Here is a 21491-nt window from a genome sequence, read left to right as displayed (position 1 = left end):
TCTGGGTCAAATGAGGAAACACAGTGCCTAGGAAGAGGGCAGAGGGCCCTGAGGACACTGGGCAGTGCAGCCTTGACCCACCCAGGGTCGGCTCCCCAAGCTAAAATGTACGTCCACTCTGACCTCACTCTACTCTCTAGTCTGCTCCCTCTTCGCCCCCACCCTTGGGGCCCCCGCCTGGGCACCGTGCTGGACACGGCATAACGAGGCAGACTACCCAGGTGGGTGCGCACAGAGGGAGGCATGCGCTCCCATCGACTCCCGACTCCTGGGGGTTCGCAGAGGGCAGGCTAGGACCGGAGGCTTCTTGGAGGAGGCGGCACTTGAACTGGGCCTGGAAGGAGGGAGGAGGTGGAGATGGGGAGGGTTTTCCTGAAGGTGGAAGGGTGCCAGCGGGGCAGGGAAGGAACAAGCTAGCCTGGAGGAGGAGCAGGAGGGAAGCAGCTTCCCTCCCACAGCCTGAAGCGCGCAGCAGGCGGGGAGGGCGGCTGGACGTCTGCTCTGAGACAGGGCCCTTTCCCCAGGTGGGGGGGAGCCAGAGCGGAGCCCCGAGCGCTGCCCAAGTGGCCGCCAGTCAAAGACGGCATCGGAGCTCGGTTCATCCTCATGACCGGGTGAGATGCTCTGGCGGACGCCAGGGCCTCCTTTGCCCCACCCTGGCCCCAGCCCTGCCCCAGGCACCTGGTGGATGGAACTAGCGAGGCCTCTGGAACCTGGGCTCAGCCACAGTCTAGACTATGTGCAGACTGGAGCAGAAAGAGGACCAAACTTCTGTGGCCACCACCACCATGGACACTTTCTGTTCCCCTCTTCCCAGAAACCGGGTCTGGGAAACTCCACCCTCCCTGTCACTGGTCTGGCCAAAAGCCAGATGAGGATGATGGCAGGGGTGGGGGTGGTGAGGGGGGCGTGAGAGAGGGATGGGGAATGTCAAGGGGGAGGGGTCAAGGGGGGCAATCCCACCTGCCATCCATCCCCTGAGGACCCCTCCACTCCTCAGCAGGGTGGCCTTGCCTGGGGTCCGTGGGTGGCCACCCCCTCCTGCTCTTCCTCACAGACCCTTTCACCCCTGTCCAGCCTCCTCTTGACACGCGAGCTCCTTCTCACTCTTGGGAGGCTAGTGTCCTTCCCACACACAGGAAAATGAGGCCCCCTCACATGGAAACACTCTGGAACTCCTTCCCAAACCTGACCCCTGCCAGCCTGTCCCTAGGTCAATCCCAGGCACTGCCCCCCATAAGGAGGGCTTCTTCTCTCCCACTACCCCCTGGCCCTGGGGTCTTCCCGTAGCGTTCAGACCCAGCCCAACTTCCCGGAGGGAGGGAAGGTCACACCTTCCTGTCCCCTTGGCCCTCTCCCCTCTGGCATCTACCCTGTACCCCAGGAAATGGCTGGGGTGCAGGGAAGGCCAAGGATAAGAGCCCCCCCCCCCCCAGCCTCCAGCTAAAGCCCCAGGCCCAGGCTCGTGGAGCACAGCCTCTGAGGGGGCGCTGGAGGATGGCCGCCCTGTTTCCGGAAGCTGGCACGCACATCTGTGGGGCAGGAAGAGCCTTGCGGTCGTTTGTTCAGCTCTGACACTCCCTGACCTCTGGACCTCTCATGCTATCTGTGACATGAGAGCAGCACACGCCAGGACCCGACACGGAGGCGGCGGGTCTAGGACAACACTCCGGAGCCCCGGAGTCCTGGGGTGGGCAGCCCTGGCTCTGGCCATCCAGTGCTCCCGACACGGAGGCGGCGGGTCTAGGACAACACTCCGGAGCCCCGGAGTCCTGGGGTGGGCAGCCCTGGCTCTGGCCATCCAGTGCTCCCGGCCTTGCTCTCTGTGCTTCCCCTCAGCACCCCCTCGGAAATCTTCCCCCTGGAGCCCCTTCTTCCAGCTTCACCCTGTACCCAGGAAGGCTCTGCTGGGCTGCCTGGGACCCCGCAGCACTGGACAGAGGATCTGGTCAAGCCAGGCGCTCAGATACCACGTCCACAGTCCTTTACAGACAGAGATTGGCCCAAAAAAGGTGAGGAGGGGGCTTTGCCAGAAGGGAGAAGCCACCACAGGACAAGGGACACTGGAGAACTTAGGGACATGAGGGCATCTTGAGGGAGTCCTGAAGGGGTCCTGAAGGGTCCTGTAGGGGCCTTGAGGGGGTCCTGAGGTCCTGAGGGATTTTGAGGGGTCCTGAGGGGTCCTGAGGTCCTGAGGGGGTCCTGGGGTCCTGAGGGCATCCTGAGGGGATCCGAAGGAGGTCCTGAGGGGGCCTGAGGGATCCCTAGGTCCTGAGGTGGTCCTGGGGTCTGAGGGTCCTGAGGGGTCCTGGAGTCCTAAGGGCATCTTGAGGGGGTCCTGAGGGCATCCTGAGGGGGTCCTGAGGGCCTGAGGGGTCCCCAGGTCCTGAAGGGGTCCTGAGAGCCTGAGGGGTCCCCAGTTCCTGAGGTGGTCCTGGGGTCCTGAGGGTTCCCCAGGTACTGACGGGGTCTTGAGGTGGTCCTGGGGTCCTGAGGGGTCCTGAGGGGTCCCCAGGTACTGAGGGGGTCCTGAGGGCATCCTGAGGGGGTCCTAAGGGGTTCCAAGGTCCTGAGGTGGTCCTGAGGGCATCCTGAGGGGCTTCTGAGGGTCCTGAGGAGGTCCTGAAGGCCTGAGGGGTCCCCAGGTTCTGAGGGGGTCCTGAGAAGGTCCTGAGGGGTTCCCAGGTCCTGAGAGGGTTCTGAGGGGTACCCAAGTCCTGAGGGCTTTCTGAGGGGTCCTGAGGGGGCCCTGAGGTCTTGCTGACCTTGGCTGCTCCCACTTATGGCATCCTAGGTCATGTCACAGGGGTGGGCAGCATGGGAATAGAGGGATCGGAGGGGTGCATGGGGGGCTGCTGTCCTGTCCTCCCACCCTCCAGCCTCGCAGACACACAGGCTTAGCGTGGGAGCACCCTGGGCACCGCCCTTTTCAGTCCCTCCTCATGCCTACCCCATCCCCTTCAGGAGCAGCAGGGCGCAGCCTCCTCCAGCCTCTGTCCTTGGACAGTCAGGGACCAGGGCTCGGGGCAGCCATCCTCCCCCACACCTCCCACCCCCTCTGCTTGTGCTCAGCTGCGTCTTTTGCCCCCAGCTGGAAGATGCCTCGGGGCATCTGGACACCTGCAGATGACAGATTTGTCCCCATCTGCGGGCTGCCACACCCCACACACCGCACCCTCATCCAGCATGGTGGGCCGCTGCTCCGGGGAGCAGGTGCTGGCCCACGGCTGACCCCAGGGTCCCCAGCGGCCACAGGATGGCTCACTCACCCCTGAACAACTGCTGCTCCCCTCTTCCTGGGCTGGCTCCTCAAGGGGCTGTGCCCTGGCCTCTGCTGCTCCCTGGAGCCTCTCTGGGACCCTGCCAGGCAGTGGTGGTTGGGGGTGGGTGGTGGGGTGCCGCTCCAGCCGCAGGTTCCTCCCAGCTGCTTTCCGCTTTTGCTGCCCCTGAATTGCTCCCTTGCTCTGACAGACCTTCCCCTTTCTCTGCCCGGGGAGCTCTCTGACTGCAAGGCTGGCTGCTGGCCTCACGCCAGGTCCCATGCCTGCTCTCACGCCTGGGGATGCTGCCCTCGAGCGCCACCCTGTCTTGGTCCCCGGGGGCAGCAGAGACAGCGGTCCTGGAGCCCGCCTGGGGAGCCGTCCCCCCTCACCGCGCCCACCTCCCTAGGAGGGCTCCTCTTCCAGGCGCTGAGCTGCGCAAGAGCCTGATAAGACTCCCACGGCCGGGGCCCCCAGGCTGGGAATGCGGTGGGCAGAGAGCAGCAGCTCACCCCTAACTTTCAGGCTGGGGATGGAGCCCGAGAAGGGTTATCTGCCTGGAAAGGGGCACGTGTCTTCAGGAGGGAAGGGGTTTCCCCTGTCCCCCACCCCCCCACGCCCCGCTCCAAAAACAGCTGGCCTCCTGCCTGGGCTCCTCTGAGCCAGTCTGTCTGCGGTGGCCCCAAGAGGAGGCTTGCGCTACCAGCACCCCAGATGCCCAGGCCGGGGTCCTCAGCTTCCCCTGGAGAACACTGCTGAGCATTCCCGGCTAGTCCTGTGTGCTTCCCCTTGTCCCTCCCCAGGACCACATCCTTTAGAGGTTGGGCAAGAAGCCAACGGATAGAGATACGAACAGATTCACAGAAGAGGAACCATGAGATGGAGACGGTTCACTGGAGACCTAAAAAGATGCTCAGCATCTTCATAAAATGAGAACTTGGCATTAAAAGTACGCTATGGCACGATTTGTCCCGGTCAGATGAGCTGAATCCCAGTGCCTGACAGCCATCTATGGGGGAAACATCCTCGGATATCATCTGTTGGTATTTAACATGATCCAAACCCCAGTAGAGGGGACCTGGAAATCCCACAAAATTAGAGATGCCTTGCCCTTTGGCCCAGTAATCCCACTTCCAGGAATCTTGCCAGAGACAGAACAGCAAAGTGAGGAAGAGGACACTGGAGAGGCTATTCCCTGCCGGGCGGTAGAGTAGCGCAGCCTGGAAACCACTCAGACGTCTGTCCAGGGCCCTGCGTGTGTGAGATGCTTGTCCACTCCACGGGGCACGGGGGTTGTAAAAAGGAAGGAGAAGTATTCTATATACTACTAATAGTTTTCTCCAGGATAGATCGCTAGGGGGAAAAGCATTAATGTGTAATTATTTATAGCACGCCAGCAACTTCTATCTTTACAAACGGAGGGATAAGCCATTAAATTTGTTTTAAATTAAATTATTACCTACAGGGAGCAGGCGGGAAGGAGGTGAAGGGAGGCTGGAATAGAAACTATTATATCTTGATTTGTAGATTCGGCTTTAGAGCCATGTAAATATTTATGTAATTACTAAGTTAAATTAAATTACATTTTTAAAGGAAAATTTTTAAACTTAAAAGCAAGATAAAACCAATTAACTTGCATTAGCACCTGACAGCATAATCCTAGCAAAGTCTTCCAAGTGATTTTTAAAATCAGTATTTGACTACGTATCTACATAGCCTGAGTGTGAAATGAATGTCAAAAATGTTTCATTTCTGTAATCATTTTCCAAATAATGTTAAAACAGAGTTTCATCTGTACATCTGCATAACCCAAGGATTTTTATGGTACATAAGTGTGTCTTAAACTGTTTCAGTAATCATGCTGTTGATGGTAGTGTTGCTATTGTTATTTTGGAATTATTGTGCTGTGGGATACAGCAAATGAATCATTATGCTGGGCATTGTTGAAGTTTGTGGTGTGGGATAAAGGAGATGCAGACGTATTTTCAATAAGGCCCAGTGAAAAGCATGCAGATGCGAATTTGGGTGAATAGTATCAGTAAGTACTCGTACTCTGTCATATCTTAAAAAGAAAAGTTCGTATCTTAGTTCTGTCCACTGACAAGACCTAAAAACAAGAACCCCAAGCGCCCAGATTTTGGTCTCTAGATACCATTTCTCTTGAGGAGAAAGAGGGGCGCATGAAGGCAGTGGGCGTTTGTAGGGCTGGGTCAGGAAACTACAGAATAGGCCTGGGATCGTTTTTCATCCTAGGGAACAAAGCAGATCAAGACTCTTGGTCAATGTTTAAAGGATTCAGAAGTTAACGTGAGTTCACGCCCACTGGCCAAACACGAGATGCCTGAATGTGATAGGAGAACCGCTTCCGTGAACTGGAACACAAGAAAGTGCTTAAATCCGTGACTTTGCAATTTTACTTAACAAACAACCAGTCCTTCGTGAAGTGGCCGGCCACAAACAAGCAAGTCACACCTGAACTTGGTTAAGCCCCTGGAGCTCACTCCGGGGACAAGAGCCAGAGGGCACGGAACGGGGTCCGCGACACCCCAGGGGCGCAAGCAGCAAACTCCGGTCTGTGGGCCCCTCCACAGGGCTGGGCATCCAAAGCAAGAGGGAAGAGAAAGAGATGAAGGAGAAACCTGCCACTTAAGAGACTTGACCACACGTCAGTCAGGGGAGGGCGGGGACTTTATTTGGATCCTGTTGAGCTGCTGGTGCCCGCGGCCGATTAGGGTGCCGAGCCAAACTGCAAGTCACAACCAAGTGTCATAGCAGAGTCCAGAGACCAAAGAGAGGCAAAGGCCTCTCAGTGTTCCATTTGCCCCATGGTTACACGAGACAAGAGTCAGACGGCCTGCAGATGGGGCAGGAGGACGGGGCAGCGGACGAGGCAAGAGTCCCACCTGCGCGTGGTGCGGGGGGACCAGGAGCAGTGGGGCAAGGCTGGGAGTAGAAAGCACCAAGTCAGAGTGGGAAAAGAGCCTCGGCCACCTCCCAACACCCGGCGGATGAAACCCATTCCGTGGGGGACTCGGACCTTGGGGCCATCTGCTCTGGCCTGGAGAGCTGAGGCCTCCTCAGAACTGGGGGGCTGGGCTGCCTCCACCACCCACCTGGGCAGCAGCCTCCACACCACCAGCTCCAAACCTGCACTGCACAGGGGGGAAACGAAGTCCCGGGGGGGCAGGGACTGGCTCAGGGGTGCTGGGAGCGCACAGAGGAGAGAACTGGAATGCTCAGCACGGGCTCGTCCCAGCACGAAGTTTAGGATGCAGCCCGCACCAGACCAGAGGCCGGGGAAGGAGCAGTGAGGGACTTGAGCTGACCCTCAGACATGGGTGGGCTACGGAGGGCAGGAGGGCCACAGAGGTGGGGAGGAGGGGGACAGTCTGGTGTGAGGGTGATGGGAGCGGGGGAGAGGGAGGATAGTGGGCCCCTCCACGGCTGGGGTTGGGTGCCTGGCTGGAGTGAGGGGAGGTCAGGGGGTGGGCAGGGTTAGGGCTGTGTTAGGGTAGGGTTAGAGCCACGCATTAAGGAGCCATAGAGCAAAGCTTGATTTTTTACTTGCTACTTGCTCACTTTAAAAATCTGGAGTTCAAGGCTCTTTTTCCAGAATCTTCTCTGCTTTGTGATCAGAGAAAAACTCTAAAGGCCTGATATACACAGGAAGCCATTTTAGATTTCTTTTTAGACTTAGAAAGAAATCAGGCTTTGGTTCAAACCAAAAGCCCGATTTGCGGCCCACCGTGCACTCGTCGTACACCTGCTTGTGAGTAAGTGTCTGAAAGGAAAACCGTCTTGTCCTTGAGACACGAATCGACGCTCCTACTCCCTGCGTTCCTTGACAGCAAACTCCTGACTCCTGCCTATGTGCTAATCTATACTCTTTTGAGCTTTTACAAGATGTAGACAGTATATAGCCCTGTAAAACTGTTCACTCTCTGGAGCCCTTTCCTCCCCGTGAGGGCACACTTCCTGGGCAGCTGTCCTAATTGGGGCTCAAATCAAACTCGTTCTTACTTCTAGAGATTCTAAAGGTGTGTTCCTCTTGCACTGACATTCCTCCCTCCCCCCCTTCTCTCTCTCTCTCTCTCTCTCACACACACACACACACACACACAGTTTTGTGGTCCATGCTCTCCCATCCACTCACCCTCACCTGGAACACCCCACCTCGGCTCTCTCCTCCCCCACTGCCCGTCTTGCAGGCCCACCCGTAGCAGACCGCTCCCAACCAGCTTCACCCGCACGCCTGTCCACTTTGACTTCCCCAGCACGTATTTGCCGAGCACACCCCTGCCAGGCCCTGGGCTGCCTGGGTCAGCCGCCTCCTCTAGGTCAGAGGCAGCGACAGCGACAGCTGCCAGCGGGGTGGGGCTTATTCTTGCAGGAAGTCACACTAAGGGTTGTGGAAAGCCACACTGTCTGGCAGCCAGAGGCACGGTCTGACTGAGAGACCGGAGCTCCTCCGTGGGCCCAGCCGTCCGCTGAGCCACGCTAGCAGAGCGTGTGATGGCTCCGGTCTCGGACTCCTCCTGCAGGGAAGGCTGAGAAGGTGCTGTTCTCAGTGGCATACACCCAGACCTGCCCGTCGGGGTCAGCCGGGGCCACCGGACGCAGGAGGGAAGCCCTTTACACTACACAGTCCCCCATTGGCAGGTGCACAGAACCAGGACTCCCCTGGGGCCTGGCCGCTGGGACTCCCTTGGCGTGGCTGGCCGCTGCTTCTGGGGTCCTGGAGCCACAAGCCTGGGCCAGGGCGGGGCTCCAGTCAGTACCGGTCAACAAAGTAGAGGGGTGAGGCAGCCGTGGGACCGCCCAGAGCCTGTGGGGCTCTGTGGTCTGCAGCCCCAGCTCGGTCCGGTACATCCTGCAATGGGGGTATGTGGGCGGGGGCAATGCCAGACATGAAAAGAGGCAGAGGCTGGAGGTCGCTGATGCACGGGGAGTCCCTCTGCGGGGTGGAGGGGGCACAGGTCTGCGTTCTGTCCCTCCCCTCCTCATAAGGACGAGCCAAGCTGGTACCCACCCCATAGGCCGGGCGAGGCCAAGGCCTCTAGGGCAAAGCAGAAAGCCGGAGCCCAGACATGGGGCACACTGAGTGTGGCCAGAGCCCGGACCCATTTTCTGCGAGGGCACTGAAGCCTGGAGAACGCAAGCTATTTCTGGAGGTCACTGGGCCAGGAGGCGGCGCCGCCGAGGGGAACCAGGCAGCCACTGAGGATGCCTTGGGGGCAAGGTCAGGGGAAGGAGCGATATGAAGCAATGACGACGCTGGCACAGACCGGGGGCTGCTGTCCAGGAGGGTGCACGTGCTGGGGCACACGCTCCGTCTCTTCCAGCATAGCGGCCATGGCCTGTGCCCCTCTGCCCCTGCCGTGTTCCGGAAGCCCAGCTTAGCTGGTGGCTGGCTGCCTACTCCAGGCTGCCTTTCCATCTGCAGAGGCTGCAGATCCTGGAGGCCCTCCTCCGTCCTCCACTGGACCCCAGAGACCCGGTCACAGGGTCACAGCGAGGGCCACTCACACAGCAGCACCAGCTTCTGACCCTGCCTCCGCCACGGAAAGGCCAGCCCTGCCTTCTTGAGGCATCCTGCCCTTTGTGAAGGGGCCTGTGCCACAGCCCCCTGCCATCCTTTGGACGGGTGGCGCGTTAGCTGGACACCCCGGGTGACAGTGACAACATGGCACTGGTGAGTTGGAGAAGCAGGAGGTGGTGGGAGAGAGGCCTGGCTGAGATCAGGGCCCACTGCGTCCAACTGGTTAGGGGCCCAGGGGCCTGAAGGGACGCCTCCTCCCACGTTAGGAGCAAACGGCTGCACCTGGCAGCTCCTCCGGGTGTCTCCAGGCATCAGGGGGGGTAAGGCCCGGCACGGACAGGGAGGAGGACGTGACTGGTGCCAGCTGGCTCTCTTGGGCTGCTTCCTCTGCTCCTGTACCGGGACAGTGCCCACTCCTACCTGGCCCTCCAAGCCTGTCCACACCCGCTGCCTCCTCCCCAGCCCAGCCCCACCCGCCTCACAGGCCAGCTGGGCCCATCCAGAGGCCGCAGGCACGCCCAGTGCATGGGCTGCTGGGCGGAGTGCCCCTGGGGGATGCAGGGCCCAGGCCTTCCCCTCCGCCTCAGTGAGAGCAGACTCGGCCACCAGCCAGCCGAGACACGACTCATCTGTAAACCACTGGGTACTCATGTTTATTTATAAAGTCACTTCCTAAAAATGTTGCACATAGATAGTTCTTGACAAGATTTGTCCTACTACGCTCTCGTCTGCTGGAAGGCCTCTCTCCCGAGCTGGGGGCAGACGCCAAGGAGGGTCGCCAGGAAGCTCTGCTGCCCCAGCGCGTGGGACAGAGACGCCCTGTGCGGCTTCCCCTGCCCTCCCCGGGCACCTGCTCTGCCCCAGGCTACGTCCCCCACAGGATGGGGTCTTCGCCTGGACCCCCGAGCACATGCAGCCGTCCATCCAGCTCAGGACCGGCCCCCACGGCGCTGAGGCTGGAGGCACCGTGTGAGGGAGCCCCTCAGCACCCCCAGTCGCCAGAGCGGACACGGGGTTACGCGGTTAGGTTTTCATAACTGCCATGAAGGAGGCCTGCGGGAGGAAAGATGGTGGGGTCGGGGCTGCCCTGGATGGTGGCTGGGGGCCCACCCCCCTCATGCACCCGGTGGCACTGCCGGGGGTGTGACTGCAGCCCCAGGCTTCTGGCCCTCCTGGCCAGAGACAAGTGTGCCTGTGTCCCAGGGCACAGCCTGGCCTGCAGCGCGGCCTCTGGGGGGAGCGTGGGGGAGAACGCAGCCCCCGGGGCACCAGGCAGCCCCCAGGTGGAGTACGGGGCCCGCCCCCGACCCAAGCCCCACACCTACCTCCTGGAGGAGCTGCCCCAGCCTCTCCTGGCTGTGAATAGAGCGCCTGCAGGAGAGAGGACAGCGCAGCCCAGCTGGCCCCCAGCTCGAGGAGCAGCCGTGCTCTCCCTGCCTTCCCCCTGCGGGTGGCTGTGCTCCACTGCTGCTGCTGTGCCGGGACAGGTCAGAGCTGGGGCAGGCAGGGCGGCAGCAGGGCGGCGGGGAACAGGGAGGCGCACATGATACACTGAGAACCCCCAGCCCTGGAGCCACACCTGTCTATCCTGGTGGCGATGGTCACCGCGAAGGCCCCTTCTGTGTCTGGCAGGTAGGTGGAGGGCACGACCCTGTAGGTCCCCGGTGACAGGTGGCAGAGCCGGCTCACTTCCTGGGCGTAGCGATGCGGCACACAGCTCACCACAGGCTCCTGGAGCAGCAGGCCGGGCGCACCCTGGCTCCCCCCGTCCACCGGAACCTGGGAGATGCACGGGCTCAGACAGGGCAAGCCTGTCCTTTGGGCCGCCACGACCACCAGGAGGTGCTCTCCTTCTCAGTTTGGGACTTCACTCCCTTTCTGAGGCTGGGATGTCCAGGGTCAGGACAAGCCTGGGGCCGTCTGCCTGGATCTCCCCACATCACACATGGGCCCTTTTCCAGGAAGGAAGACCTGCCAAGCCTGTCAAGATGGGCTCACCACTCACCAAGGCCCCACGACCCTTGTCAGGCGGGCAGCCCTGCCTGGGGGACCACCACCATCACCACTGCCCAGGGCTCTGTCCAGAGAGTCACCTGACTGGCCCTGGCACTTTCATCAAAGCCTCTGGATGCCCCAGCTGGTGGCCCGGGTGGAGCAAGACTCCAGAATGAGCCCTCCGCTCTTGGGTAATGCAGCGGCTCTGTCCTCCCAGGGGTACAGAAGCTTCTCAGAGACACGCCCACCCTTCCTTCCCGTCATCTGCAGCCCAGGCTAAGTGCGTGCACCCCACAAGGGAGCCTGGGACACATCCTGGCCATCGCCCCAGCCCGTGCTGCCTTGGGCACCCACCAGTTCGTCAAGCCCCTCTTGAAGTAGGGCCCCCAGGAGGAGCACACGTGCGGGCTGGGAGCCACTTCATTACTGTGGAATCTGGGCCTGCAACCTCTGACCTCTGGCACTGTGCCTGCCCTCCTTCCCCCAGCCACAGGTCTGCTAAGCGTGTCCTACCTGCAGCACGGCACAGTGAGCAGGCTGAGGTGGAGGAAGATTTGGGCTGGCGTTCATGACATACGGGCCCCGCTTGGGCCTCAACACCCGCTCCATTCCACCCATGACAGCTTTCTGATCTGAGAATGAGCAGCTGCATTCGGTGGCATCTGTCTGCCAGGACCCCACACTATCTTTTGTGGCCCTTTCCCTCCTTTTCCTGCTCTGCCCGGCGAGTCTGGGCCAGGACCTCTTCCTGCCCCCGAGCTGATGCCCGCTCCCCAGAAGAGCAGCCCAGGGGTGTGGGGCACAGGAAGGGCGGGGCTGCGTGGCTCTGGGGCAGCTCTTGGTGGGGCACGCCATCGGGTCTCCTGGGCAGGAGGCACAGTTCTGGGGAGCAGAAGTGACCTCGTGACACCGTTGTTCTAAGCTGAGGGAGTGGAGGAGGGGCCGTGTGTGCTGACCTAGGACCCCAGTGAATTACAGACTTCAGGAAACCCAGACATGATCTTGCACGGGACCGGCCAGCCCGGCTGTGCTCACACGATCGAGTCCAGGCCTCTGTCATGCCTGGCCACCCATGGGGACACAGACCCTCTGAGGGCCTCCCCCCCGCCCCCGGAGCAGGAGGAGGAGCTTGCCTGGAAGATGTGGAAGCCGATGGGATGGCACTGGCTGTCTTGGCAGTGCTGGTGCAGAGTGACGCGGACACAGCGGGGGCCTGGGCCCTCAGGGACCGACAGGGGGAAGCACGGGTTGCTAGGGTAGGAGGCAAAGTTCCTGCTGCCCCCTGCTGTCTGGCCGGTTCTCCAGGAGCCCCGCAGCTGCACGGTCTCCCACTCGCCGGCGGGCAGGGCCTCCCCAGGGGCAGGGCTCCCGGCCGCCGGCTTGATGGCACTGTCAGGGAAAGACACACAGGAGGGCGGCTGGCAGCACGCTCCAGGCCTGCCCACTGCAGGCCACGAACGCACACGCACCTCCAGGAAGCTGCCCGGGCCGCGCTCCCCTTTCCTCAGCTGCAGGCCTCAGGAAAACAGCCTAGAGCCCTTCCTTGCCCCTCTCACCTGAGGGAGACTCTCCCGCTAGAGAAGACCCGCAGCAGAAACTGCCCTGGCACGTCCTTCAGGAAGGTGCTGGGCACAGCCAGGTAGTAGCCGGGCGCGAGCTCGCAGCGCAGGTGCACCTCCCGGTCATAGGCGTGGCACACGGTGCCGGCCACGGGGGGTGTGGACAGGACCCTGGGCAGGCTGACCCGCCGCTTCTCCACCTGCACAGAGGAGGGCGAGCACCACCGTCCAGAGACCGGCCCCGCCGCCTTGGCCCGGCAGAAGGGCCTCTCAAACGACTTAACAAGCGAGCACCCAGACCCGTGGGTCCCTCCCCGGCACGGTGGGGGCCGGCTCAAAGTGCCCCCCAAACCACCTCTCACTCGACCCTGCTCTGGGAGAGAGGAGACCCATCAGACCGTGCTGTGCCCCCCCTTCCTGCCAGCCAGCCAATGGCTGCTCGAGTTCTGTCTCCCTTTGTCCGGCAGGCACCGGCTGCGCCGGGCGGAGCTGGGTCTGTGCGAGCTCCAGCGGCCGTCTGACCCTGGAGGACGAGGCACAGGAGGCTCCCTGCAGTCACTTGTGTCCCAGCATGCCCAGAACCTGAGCAGGGAGCCGGGCCCAGGGCGGAGATACCTTCCAGATATGCAGGCCCACGGCCTGGTAGTCCTCGCGCCGGAAGCTGGCCGGGCTCCACGCTGCACACTCGTCCCCCACTGGCGCCCGAGCCCGGCCCGCGGGGCGCACCCTGGGTCTCTGCAGGACGGCAACAAACACCTCGCTCGGTTCCGAGACCCGCAGCCAGAATTTGGGGTTGCTGGGAAAGCCGCTGTTGTTCCGACAGCCTCCGGCGGACTGCCCCTTGACCCAGGCCCCGGGCAGCTCCTGGGTGTGGCACAGCGCCTTTTCTAGGGGGAGAACCAGCAAGCAGCAGCTTCAGGAAAGGGCTCCCACCCGGGCATCCCTGCCACTTGCACAAACACCAGCTGTGGCACCCCACAGGAGGGGGCCCCTTGGTCTCCCGCCACCTCAAGCCACCTGGGACGGGAGGGGACGAAGCCATCTCTCCACACACAGGAGCAGCAGACTAGGGCCTGGGGCGAGGGCTGTGCCCAGGAGCCCCCAGGGGAACATGGTGGCCACTCAGCCCTAACCACATAAGGCAGAGCCCGTGCAGGTTGTGGCACCCCCACAAGGGCCTGTCCCAAGTGATGGGGGCCTCCCCTTGGGTGCAGGCCTCCCCCTTACCCGAGTAGAGGCTCTGCAGGTGGCCGGCCTCTGTGATGGGGAAGCCAACGGTGACCTCGTCGAACTCCCGGAGGAACTCCTCCTCCTCTACCCAGAACTCTCCTTCCTGCAGCTGGGACAGCAACTCAGACTCATCGGCTGGGTCCACCCGGCTCCACCCTTCGCCCCTGGAAGGCACGTCACTTCAGTGGCGGCCCCTCATCCCGGAGCTGACAGCACTGACTGAGGAGCCCTGCGCCCTGCCAGCTCCCTGCTGGCTCAGCTCACACTGGCTCCGCACCGGCCCTTCCTCGGGCTAATCCTCACTCCTTCCCCGAGGCTCCTGCCTCGGGCTGTCCCCATGAGTGGGCCAACGAAGGATGTGCCCGACCGCCTCAGACCGAGTTGCCGCTAGCCTCCAGCACTCAGGAGCAAGGGTCAGATCTGCTGACCAACTGCGGTCGGCCAAGGGGAATGGACCCAGTGCCCTCACTCAATCCTGGTCCCCGGCATCAGTAAAGATCTTAGAGCTGTACTGCGGCTTGGGCGTCCCACGTGTCCTTGTCACCCCACAACCTGACCGGGCATCCACCATTCCGTGAGCACCCTCGAGATAGAAGCCCAGGGCCTAGGGTGGCCTCGGTCCCAGCACCAAGCACTAATCCAGCCTCCTAAGGCTGTCTAGGGCCAAACACAGGACCCAGGGGACCACAAGCAGGTGCCAAGAGGGCCTTGTGGGAGACCAACCGCGCACCGTGCTGACCAGCTACAAACTAGCACGGGCACACACACGGCTGTGACGGCTCCCCGCTGCCACTCGGGACCCTGGCCCCCTCCCCTCACTGACAGCAGCACAGCCCTGGCCTTGGCCCACACTCACCCCTGTCTCCAGGGCCCCTGCCAGCACCGCCGGCCCCAGGGGTTCCGAATGCGCAGCAGCAGGACGCTCTGGCCAGCCCGCCCCTGGAGCTCTCGCAGATCCGACACAATGAAGGCATGAAACTCCCCCAGTTCCCTGGCACCTGGGTGAGGAACAGCTTGGTTGTAGACAGGAAGTCCCCAGACAGAGCGGACGCACAGGTCTGTCTCCTTCCCCACAGGACGCTCCTGCACACCCGACCTGTGACCACAGTAACACCCAGACCCCACGGACCACTGGGGCTCCTTTCATGACCACTGTGGATAAGTGAGCTCAGAAGTGGCCTTAGCCAGCGCAGAGCCACAGCAAACGACCTGGGTGTGGACTGTGGCTTGGCTGCCACGGGTATGACAGGTCACTCCCTTCTCGGGGCCTTGGTCCTTGCCTGGGTGGATGAGCGAGGATGGCCGGCTGCCGACAAGGCAGCACAGGGCGCCTGGTGCTGGGCCGGTTCTCAAACATGCGGCTACAGGTGTTGTCGCCAGCAGGTCTGGGACGGGTCTGGGACCGCCAAGAAGAGCAATGTCCTCTTGGCAAGGCTGGCTGGGGGCAGGGCAGGGGGGACCGCACAGCCAGGGGCCGCGGGACCAAACACTGCTGGGGGGAACCCTGGAGCCTCAGAGAGGAAACCACCCCACTTGCCCAGAGACCCCCGAGCTCTTGGATCAAACCATGTAGAAGTGGAGGAGGCCCATCTGGGGAAGAGGGGTGGCAGTCCAGAGAGGAGAAGAAACTTCGGGAATGTCTTTAAAAGCTTTATTTAGAATGGTGTCATAGCCACCACTCTGGGTGTCTGCCCGAGTCCCCAGTGCTGAGTCACCTCCGAGGGATTCAGCTGAGCACAGCGGCCCTCTCTTTGCCTGGGGGTTTCTGCAAAGCCTGGAGAGCTAAGAATTAGTCCTGCCCCACCCCGGGGACAGCTGATGCCAAGCCTCAGGGAGAGTTCTGACTCTGCGTCCTGCACAGTCAGCACGGCCCTCCGCGGGCTTCGCCTCCCCAACGTGGTGGCGCCCCAGGCCTCACCCAGACCCGGCAGCGTTCCCCATCCACGCGTGTCCGTTTATTTCAACGTCCATGTTCTTGGGCCAAAAACCTCACTATGAAAATCATCCTAAGTGTGAACACTGTTAAACATGAAAACGCTCAGTAACGCTACCTATAATGTGAGAACTTGGAAAGACCTGAAACGTCAAGCATTCAGGGAAAGAGTAAGGAAACAGGAAGCGCCACTGACGGAACGAGACGCCGATGCCCTGCACGGCTTCTGAGAAAGTGGAACGCAGTACCAGGCGTGACGCACATGCCTGTGTGTGGAAAAGCCCCGAGGTCTATGGAAAAGTCAAAACAGTTCTGTGTGCGGGCTTTCCTCCTTCCGAGAAACTCTCTTTAATGAGCGTAGATATCCCTCAAATGAAAACCTGAGTTCGATTTTGCCGGTTTGCCAGCTGGGCCAGAGATGCCGCCAGCACTGGGTTCTAGAGTTTCTGTGTGGCGGCCGCCCCGGCAGAGGCTCCAGCCTCATCCTACTCGTAAGTTGGGGAAAAAGAAGAAAAAAGTCAAGGGAAAAAGGGACCCTCTCTCCGGAGAAGGATGGGTGGCAGGGGAAGGTCACACACCAGATACCAGCTTTGAAGGACAAACATCTTGCTTCCCACTTAGTCCCGACGGGGCCCCGAGAACAAGGCCCTGTGTACCTGTGGGGGCTGTGGGGGCGCCTGGGGTGCAGGCCCGTCCCGCTGCGGCCCGCCCTCCACCTTACCGTCTCTGGGGCTGAGCACCGAGCAGCTTATCGGACAGCGGTCCTTGAGGCTGAGCAGCTGCTGGCAAAGCCCGCGCTCCGAGCCGCCAGGCCTGTCCTGCTGGCCGCTGCTTCTTGCCGAGTCCTTCAGGCTCCACCTTTCTGCCAGGCCACCGGTGAGGTCCACCAGGGCATCCGCCACCTGCCCTGCCCACAGGTGCTCATAGGCCCCGTAGACCCTGGAAAGACAAACACACGGAGTGAGCCTCTGGCTGTGGGGCATGTGCCCGGCTGTCTTCCATCCCCGTGTCTTCAACACCCCCAAATCACCTCACCCACCACTTCAAGCGCTTCTCTGTACTCCTGCCTCATCCTCACCAAGTGCAGAGGTCCTGTGACCCTCAAAGGCCGTAATGCACAGTGGCCCAGCGACGGCCTGTGGCCTCCGGTGCAGACACGAGCGTGAGGCAGCGTGGGGCACAAGGCCGTGAACACCCACTCCTTTACTTCTCACGATCAAACCCCACCCTGGCCATGGGACAGAGGTGCTCGTGCCCACATCAGCGCAGGCCCTCCTCACTCCCTTCTTGCAAAGGCCTGCTTAGCAGGATGGCCTCTTCGGGCAGGCTGCTCACTGCATTCTAAGAGGGAAGTGTTCCCACTCGGACCTGGGCTGAGGGGCACAGCCTCAGGCAGGACCACACTAAACAAGCACTGAGACCTGGTTGGCTTCACTCCTCCCACGGTTTGCTGTGGTGGGTGATGCCTTTGGGCCCGACTTTGAAACAAGGGCGGAGAAAGAGGGAGAGGGTCGGGGGAGACGCACACCACAGGCCACGTCTCAGAGTTTCTGTCTCTGGGCGGGTCGGCCCCACCGCAGGCCTGGCTGCCAGGTTCCTGGAACTGAGGAGGGTACTACAGCCCAGGGAGAGCGGAGACGTTCTACCCGGGGGTGGCCTAACGCAGCTGTGGCTCCCCAGCCCGCCCCGGCCCAGCCCCTCCAGCGTACTTGGCATAGACCTTCTCCAGTAAGGGAAGCCAGAACACATCTTCTCTCTGGCACCGGGAGAAGCAGAGTCTCCCTGCAAGACAAGGCAGACGGTCATCTATGGTCACCTCCACCCAGCGTCCAAACTGCCAAACTCGACAGGTAAAGGAGCCGCGGTACGTGTGGTCACGCCAGCTCGGCTGTCCAGGAGGAAAGACCTACCACGCACAGGGAAAGGCAAAAGGAGAACATGAGAGACAAACCACGCAGTGTTTCCCAAGCACCGTCACCGGAGCCGCTCCACGGAAGCCTCTGCTGCGCCAGGGGCCCTGCTTCACTCCGCAGCTGGACGTCAGCGTTGGTGCAAAGCCCAACCACCACACAGAAAACTAACGCACCTTTTAACAGAACATTTTAGGACCACACTGAGGAGGCCAAGCATCTCCAAAAGCTTAAAGCCAACCATGACGTCCTACTGTTCCAAATAAACAATCACCCGGAGTCCAAAACAAACGTGACTTTTACAGGCAATTCCCGACAGAGCCGGCTGCAGATGGCAGTCACAGCGCCCCCGCCAGGGGAGGGGGTGGACACGGCGACCCCCCAGCTGCAGGTGGGTGCCTCAGGAGCTCCGCCAGCGCCTGGACCCAATGCACTCACTGTTGGCTTTGGAGTTCTGACCCAAAGTAAGACACACGTGGGCTTTGCACCTACACAGACTTGTCTGGTCCTGGCTCTGCCACATACTAGCTACAAAGGTGACAACAATGCTTTTTGCATCCTCGTTTGCAAACAGGGGTCAAAGCCAGCAAGGCCTGTGAGAATGAAGGCCAGCAACTATGGTGTGCTCAGCACGGCCTGCCTGGGGACACGGGAGTAGCTCTGAACGGGTCACCACTGTCAACATTGCTGCATCCGTCAGTACCATCCAGCAATGAGGCAACACTGTGAATGCTCCTGGAGAAGCAAGCACTCTGAGCAGGCCTGTTATACCTGGGCTAGCTGCCTAGCATCCGAAACAGTTTTATCACCTTTTGCCAATTCATATTCAAAACCTGTTAAAAAAAAATCAACTAGCTAGGGAAACTTACTCCAAACCAGGGGCACAGGATCCCTCAGCCGACCCTCTCCTACTCTAGGTGGGCTGCTCATCTTGGCATCGCGAACAGACAGCTCTGCCTGTGTGAGAACCCAGGGCTCAGGAGGGCAGAGCGGAGCAGAAAGCACCTGCGCTGGCGCCATGGGGACAGGCGGACACGGTGTCCACGCCTCGGAGCCCCTGTGGCCCGAGAGCAGAGCCCTCCGTTCCCACCAGCCACGCCCGGAGGCCACAGCAGGGCCCACAGGGCAGAAGGTTCAGCTGCCCTGCCTCCTGCTTCCTTCCTGTGCACAGCAGACAGGAAGACAGAGCAGAAGAGCAGCCCGCCCCGCCACAGATACCTGGTCCAGGAGGTGCCGGCTCTTCTGCAGGGCGGCACAGGCAACCAGGAGCCAGCAGTCTCCCAGCAGCCCTTGCTTCACCTGTCCCTCCTGGGGGTTATCTGCAAACAGCCGGGGTGTGGCACAAATTTCCTGAAATAAAGAATATCGCCCAGTTATATCACGCCTGAAGGCTAGTCTCTAAAACTAAGAACACAGGATCTAGGTGACAGGCACCGGGGAGGAGCTCTTCTGGTCACCCACATTGCCTAAGAGGGGAGGGGAGGAGAAGCAGCTGGTCTCTCGCAGCCGTGATCTGTCAGCCCCTCCTGGCTTTAGATCACCCTGCCCAGCTTAGGTCCTAGGGTCCCTGTCTCTCTGTCTACCTTCCTTAAGTGGCAAAACCCCAACTCTAGATGAATTCCACCATCCCCCTTCTCAAAACAGTTAACTTGCCCTAGAAAATGGTTTCACTTTAAATTCATAACTGATCCTCCATACTGCTGGAATCCTGCTTAATTTCCCCAAAACCCAGACTACTTTGTACCTTCCCCTTTCTCCCTCTCTTCTTAACACTTCCACGTCCCCGCCCTTGCCCACGCCTGTCTGAACTGATCACCCTGCCGGAAGCTTCCTCAGAAGCAACCCCTACCTGACCCCTTCTCCTGCCTTTAGAGCCTGGGTTCCTCCCATGACCCCCTCCATCCTCCACCCCTGCAGGGAGAATTCCACCAGCATAAGGCAGAGAGAACCCCCATCTTCTGTACGATACTTTCCCCCTTGCATTATCTCCCCTTGAGGCGTCCCTCACTGACAGACTTCTCGAAAGAGCTGCCCTCCTTACTTCTTCCCTCCTGCTTACTCAGCACAGGCCCCTCTAGCCTCTGGGCCAGTCGCCTCTGTGTTGTCAAATCTGATGGGTTGCCTCTGTTCTCATCTTCCCTGACACTTGGGAGCATCAGAACAGTGGCTGTCCCCTTGCACTCCCCCACAGTCCCCTCTTGGCTCCCATGGTTCCACGTGTTCCTGGCTGTCCTTTCACCTCACCACCTGCTGCTTCTCCAGGCTACCTGCCAGGGCACCTGCTTGAACCCGCTGGAAAATGTTAGGGTCCCTCAAGGCTCAATTCCAAGCCCTCTCTTCTTCAGACCCACTTTCTCCGGAGATACTGTTCGGGGCCCTGGGCCCTGTAACGGTCCCCATTCCCAGAGGTCCCGGTCCTCCAGCCCAGAACTTTCTGAGCACCTGACTCTCACGCCCAACTGCTGGCTGACAGCTCTGCTAGCACCTTTGAGAGCAAAACGCAACGCGAGAGTCCCATCCCTAGCTATCTCTCAACTCCCAGTGCCCCCAGCATATCAGACAGGACCACCATCTAGCCAGGTGCTCAGGCTAAAAATCTGGAAGTTGTTCTTGATCCTTGCTTTATCCTTACTCTCTACTTCTAATCAGTCACTAAAACGTATTAATCGCCCTCCAAATTATTTCTCAAATCCAACCACTCCAAAGCCACATCCTAACGGTTGCCATGTTACCCTGAGCCCCTTTACCTTTCTCTAGGACCACTGCATTCCTGCTCCGTCAATCCACTTCCCAGCTGGCAGTAAAGGTGAGCTTCTTAAAACATAAACCCACTCAAATCGCTCCTCTATTAAAACCCTCTAATGGCCTTCCCACTGTGCCTAAAATGCATTTTTAACCCCAATTCCACTGGCATGACCTATAAGACTTCGTGCTTTGGCCCTTGCCTCTTTCACAACAAACCAGCACTTTCCGTGCTGCCCAAGCACCTCCGTGGCCAGAGCCAAGCTGCTCCAAGGACTGGTGACCAGGGAGAGGTCCCCACTAAGGCTATGTACTTGCAGGCAGGGGAGGGTTCTTCCTGAGAAGTCTTACTCAGCAGATAAACCATTTCTAAAGATAACACAGCACTAGGTCAGAGCGTCCCTTTAAATTGCCACCTTCAAGCTTCACGTGTGAAAATGCAGGTGCACAAAATCCAAATAGCGTTGCCCTTCCAGAAGAGCATGAGCGTAGTCGATCCCGGCAAACACAAAAGACAGAGCAGGACCGCCTGTGGCCAGGAGGGCCAAGCAGCCCAGAAGCTCAGTCCTGGCCGCCCGTCGGAGCAGAAGTGGGGCTGGGCAGGCGTCTGCTAGACCAGACGTCTCGCTCTGCCCCGAACCTCCTTCGGAACCGAGCTCTGGCGGGCGCGGGCCAGGAGCTCCGCGGTGGCTCCCTCCCGAGGGACCCCGCTCTCCTGAGGGCCGCAGCGGCACCCCGCCCGAGACAGCGCGCGGGGTGCGGGGCCCGAGGTTCGGGGCGCGGCCCGAGGTTCGGGGCCCGGGCCGAGGTTCGAGACCCGCGCCGGCCTCCCCACCTGGGGCCGCCTCCATGTGATGTCCTCGCGGAACTGGGCCAGCGGCGTGGAGAAGCTGGAGAACAGCGAGGAGTCCGAGGCGGGGAAGTCGGCGTCCCGGAAGAGCTCCCTGGCTGGCGCCCGCATCCTGGGCGCCCCGGGATCCCATGGGCTGCCCGCGCCCCCGGCGCCGAGCGCGGCCCCGGAAGAAAGGCGAGAACACTGCCGCTCCCGCGCGCCCGCTCGGTCGCCGCGGGAACCGCCGGGCCACGTGACATCGCGGCCCAATCGCACTCGAGCGGCGGTCGCACCCCCCAGGGGGCGTGGCTCTCGAGGTCGGCTCTCGCGAGACCGCACCGTCGCCCTGGCTGCACTTCTCTTTTCGGGGAGGGGTCTGGAGACTGACCCGGCCGCAACTGAGCCCCGATATGCCCACGGGCGTCGTGTCCGCGAGTCGGGGCAGCTCGGACCGGTGCGTTGGGGCCTCCTGGACTCGCGGGCTCTTGAGC

At 60.9% G+C, this 21491-nt stretch overlaps 1 protein-coding gene across 2 annotated transcripts; it reads right to left on the bottom strand.

Annotated features, from left to right (window-relative positions):
• Positions 1-9427: 9427 nt before the first annotated feature.
• Positions 9428-21247, bottom strand: CAPN10 (calpain 10). 2 transcript variants are annotated; one of them, XM_026491141.4, is made up of 12 exons: positions 21004-21247; positions 18645-18776; positions 17226-17422; positions 16238-16455; positions 14440-14581; positions 13581-13747; positions 12969-13240; positions 12351-12553; positions 11928-12183; positions 10379-10578; positions 10125-10170; positions 9428-9852 (listed from the first exon to the last, which is right to left on the bottom strand). In XM_026491141.4, exons 1-12 carry the CDS (start codon positions 21127-21129, stop codon positions 9823-9825), a joined length of 1989 nt encoding a protein of 662 aa, XP_026346926.1. In that variant the 5' UTR covers positions 21130-21247; the 3' UTR covers positions 9428-9822. The 2 variants fall into 2 exon arrangements, with proteins under 2 accessions (XP_026346926.1, XP_057162178.1); XM_057306195.1 differs by having other exon boundaries at positions 9428-10170; positions 21004-21241.
• Between the last annotated feature and the right edge of the window lie 244 nt (positions 21248-21491).

Source organism: Ursus arctos, unplaced genomic scaffold, assembly GCF_023065955.2.
Source record: "Ursus arctos isolate Adak ecotype North America unplaced genomic scaffold, UrsArc2.0 scaffold_1, whole genome shotgun sequence".
In the NCBI taxonomy this organism is placed as follows: domain Eukaryota; kingdom Metazoa; phylum Chordata; class Mammalia; order Carnivora; family Ursidae; genus Ursus; species Ursus arctos.
Note: the sequence above shows the minus strand (reverse complement) of the source record. Positions and strands in the feature narration are given on the sequence as shown.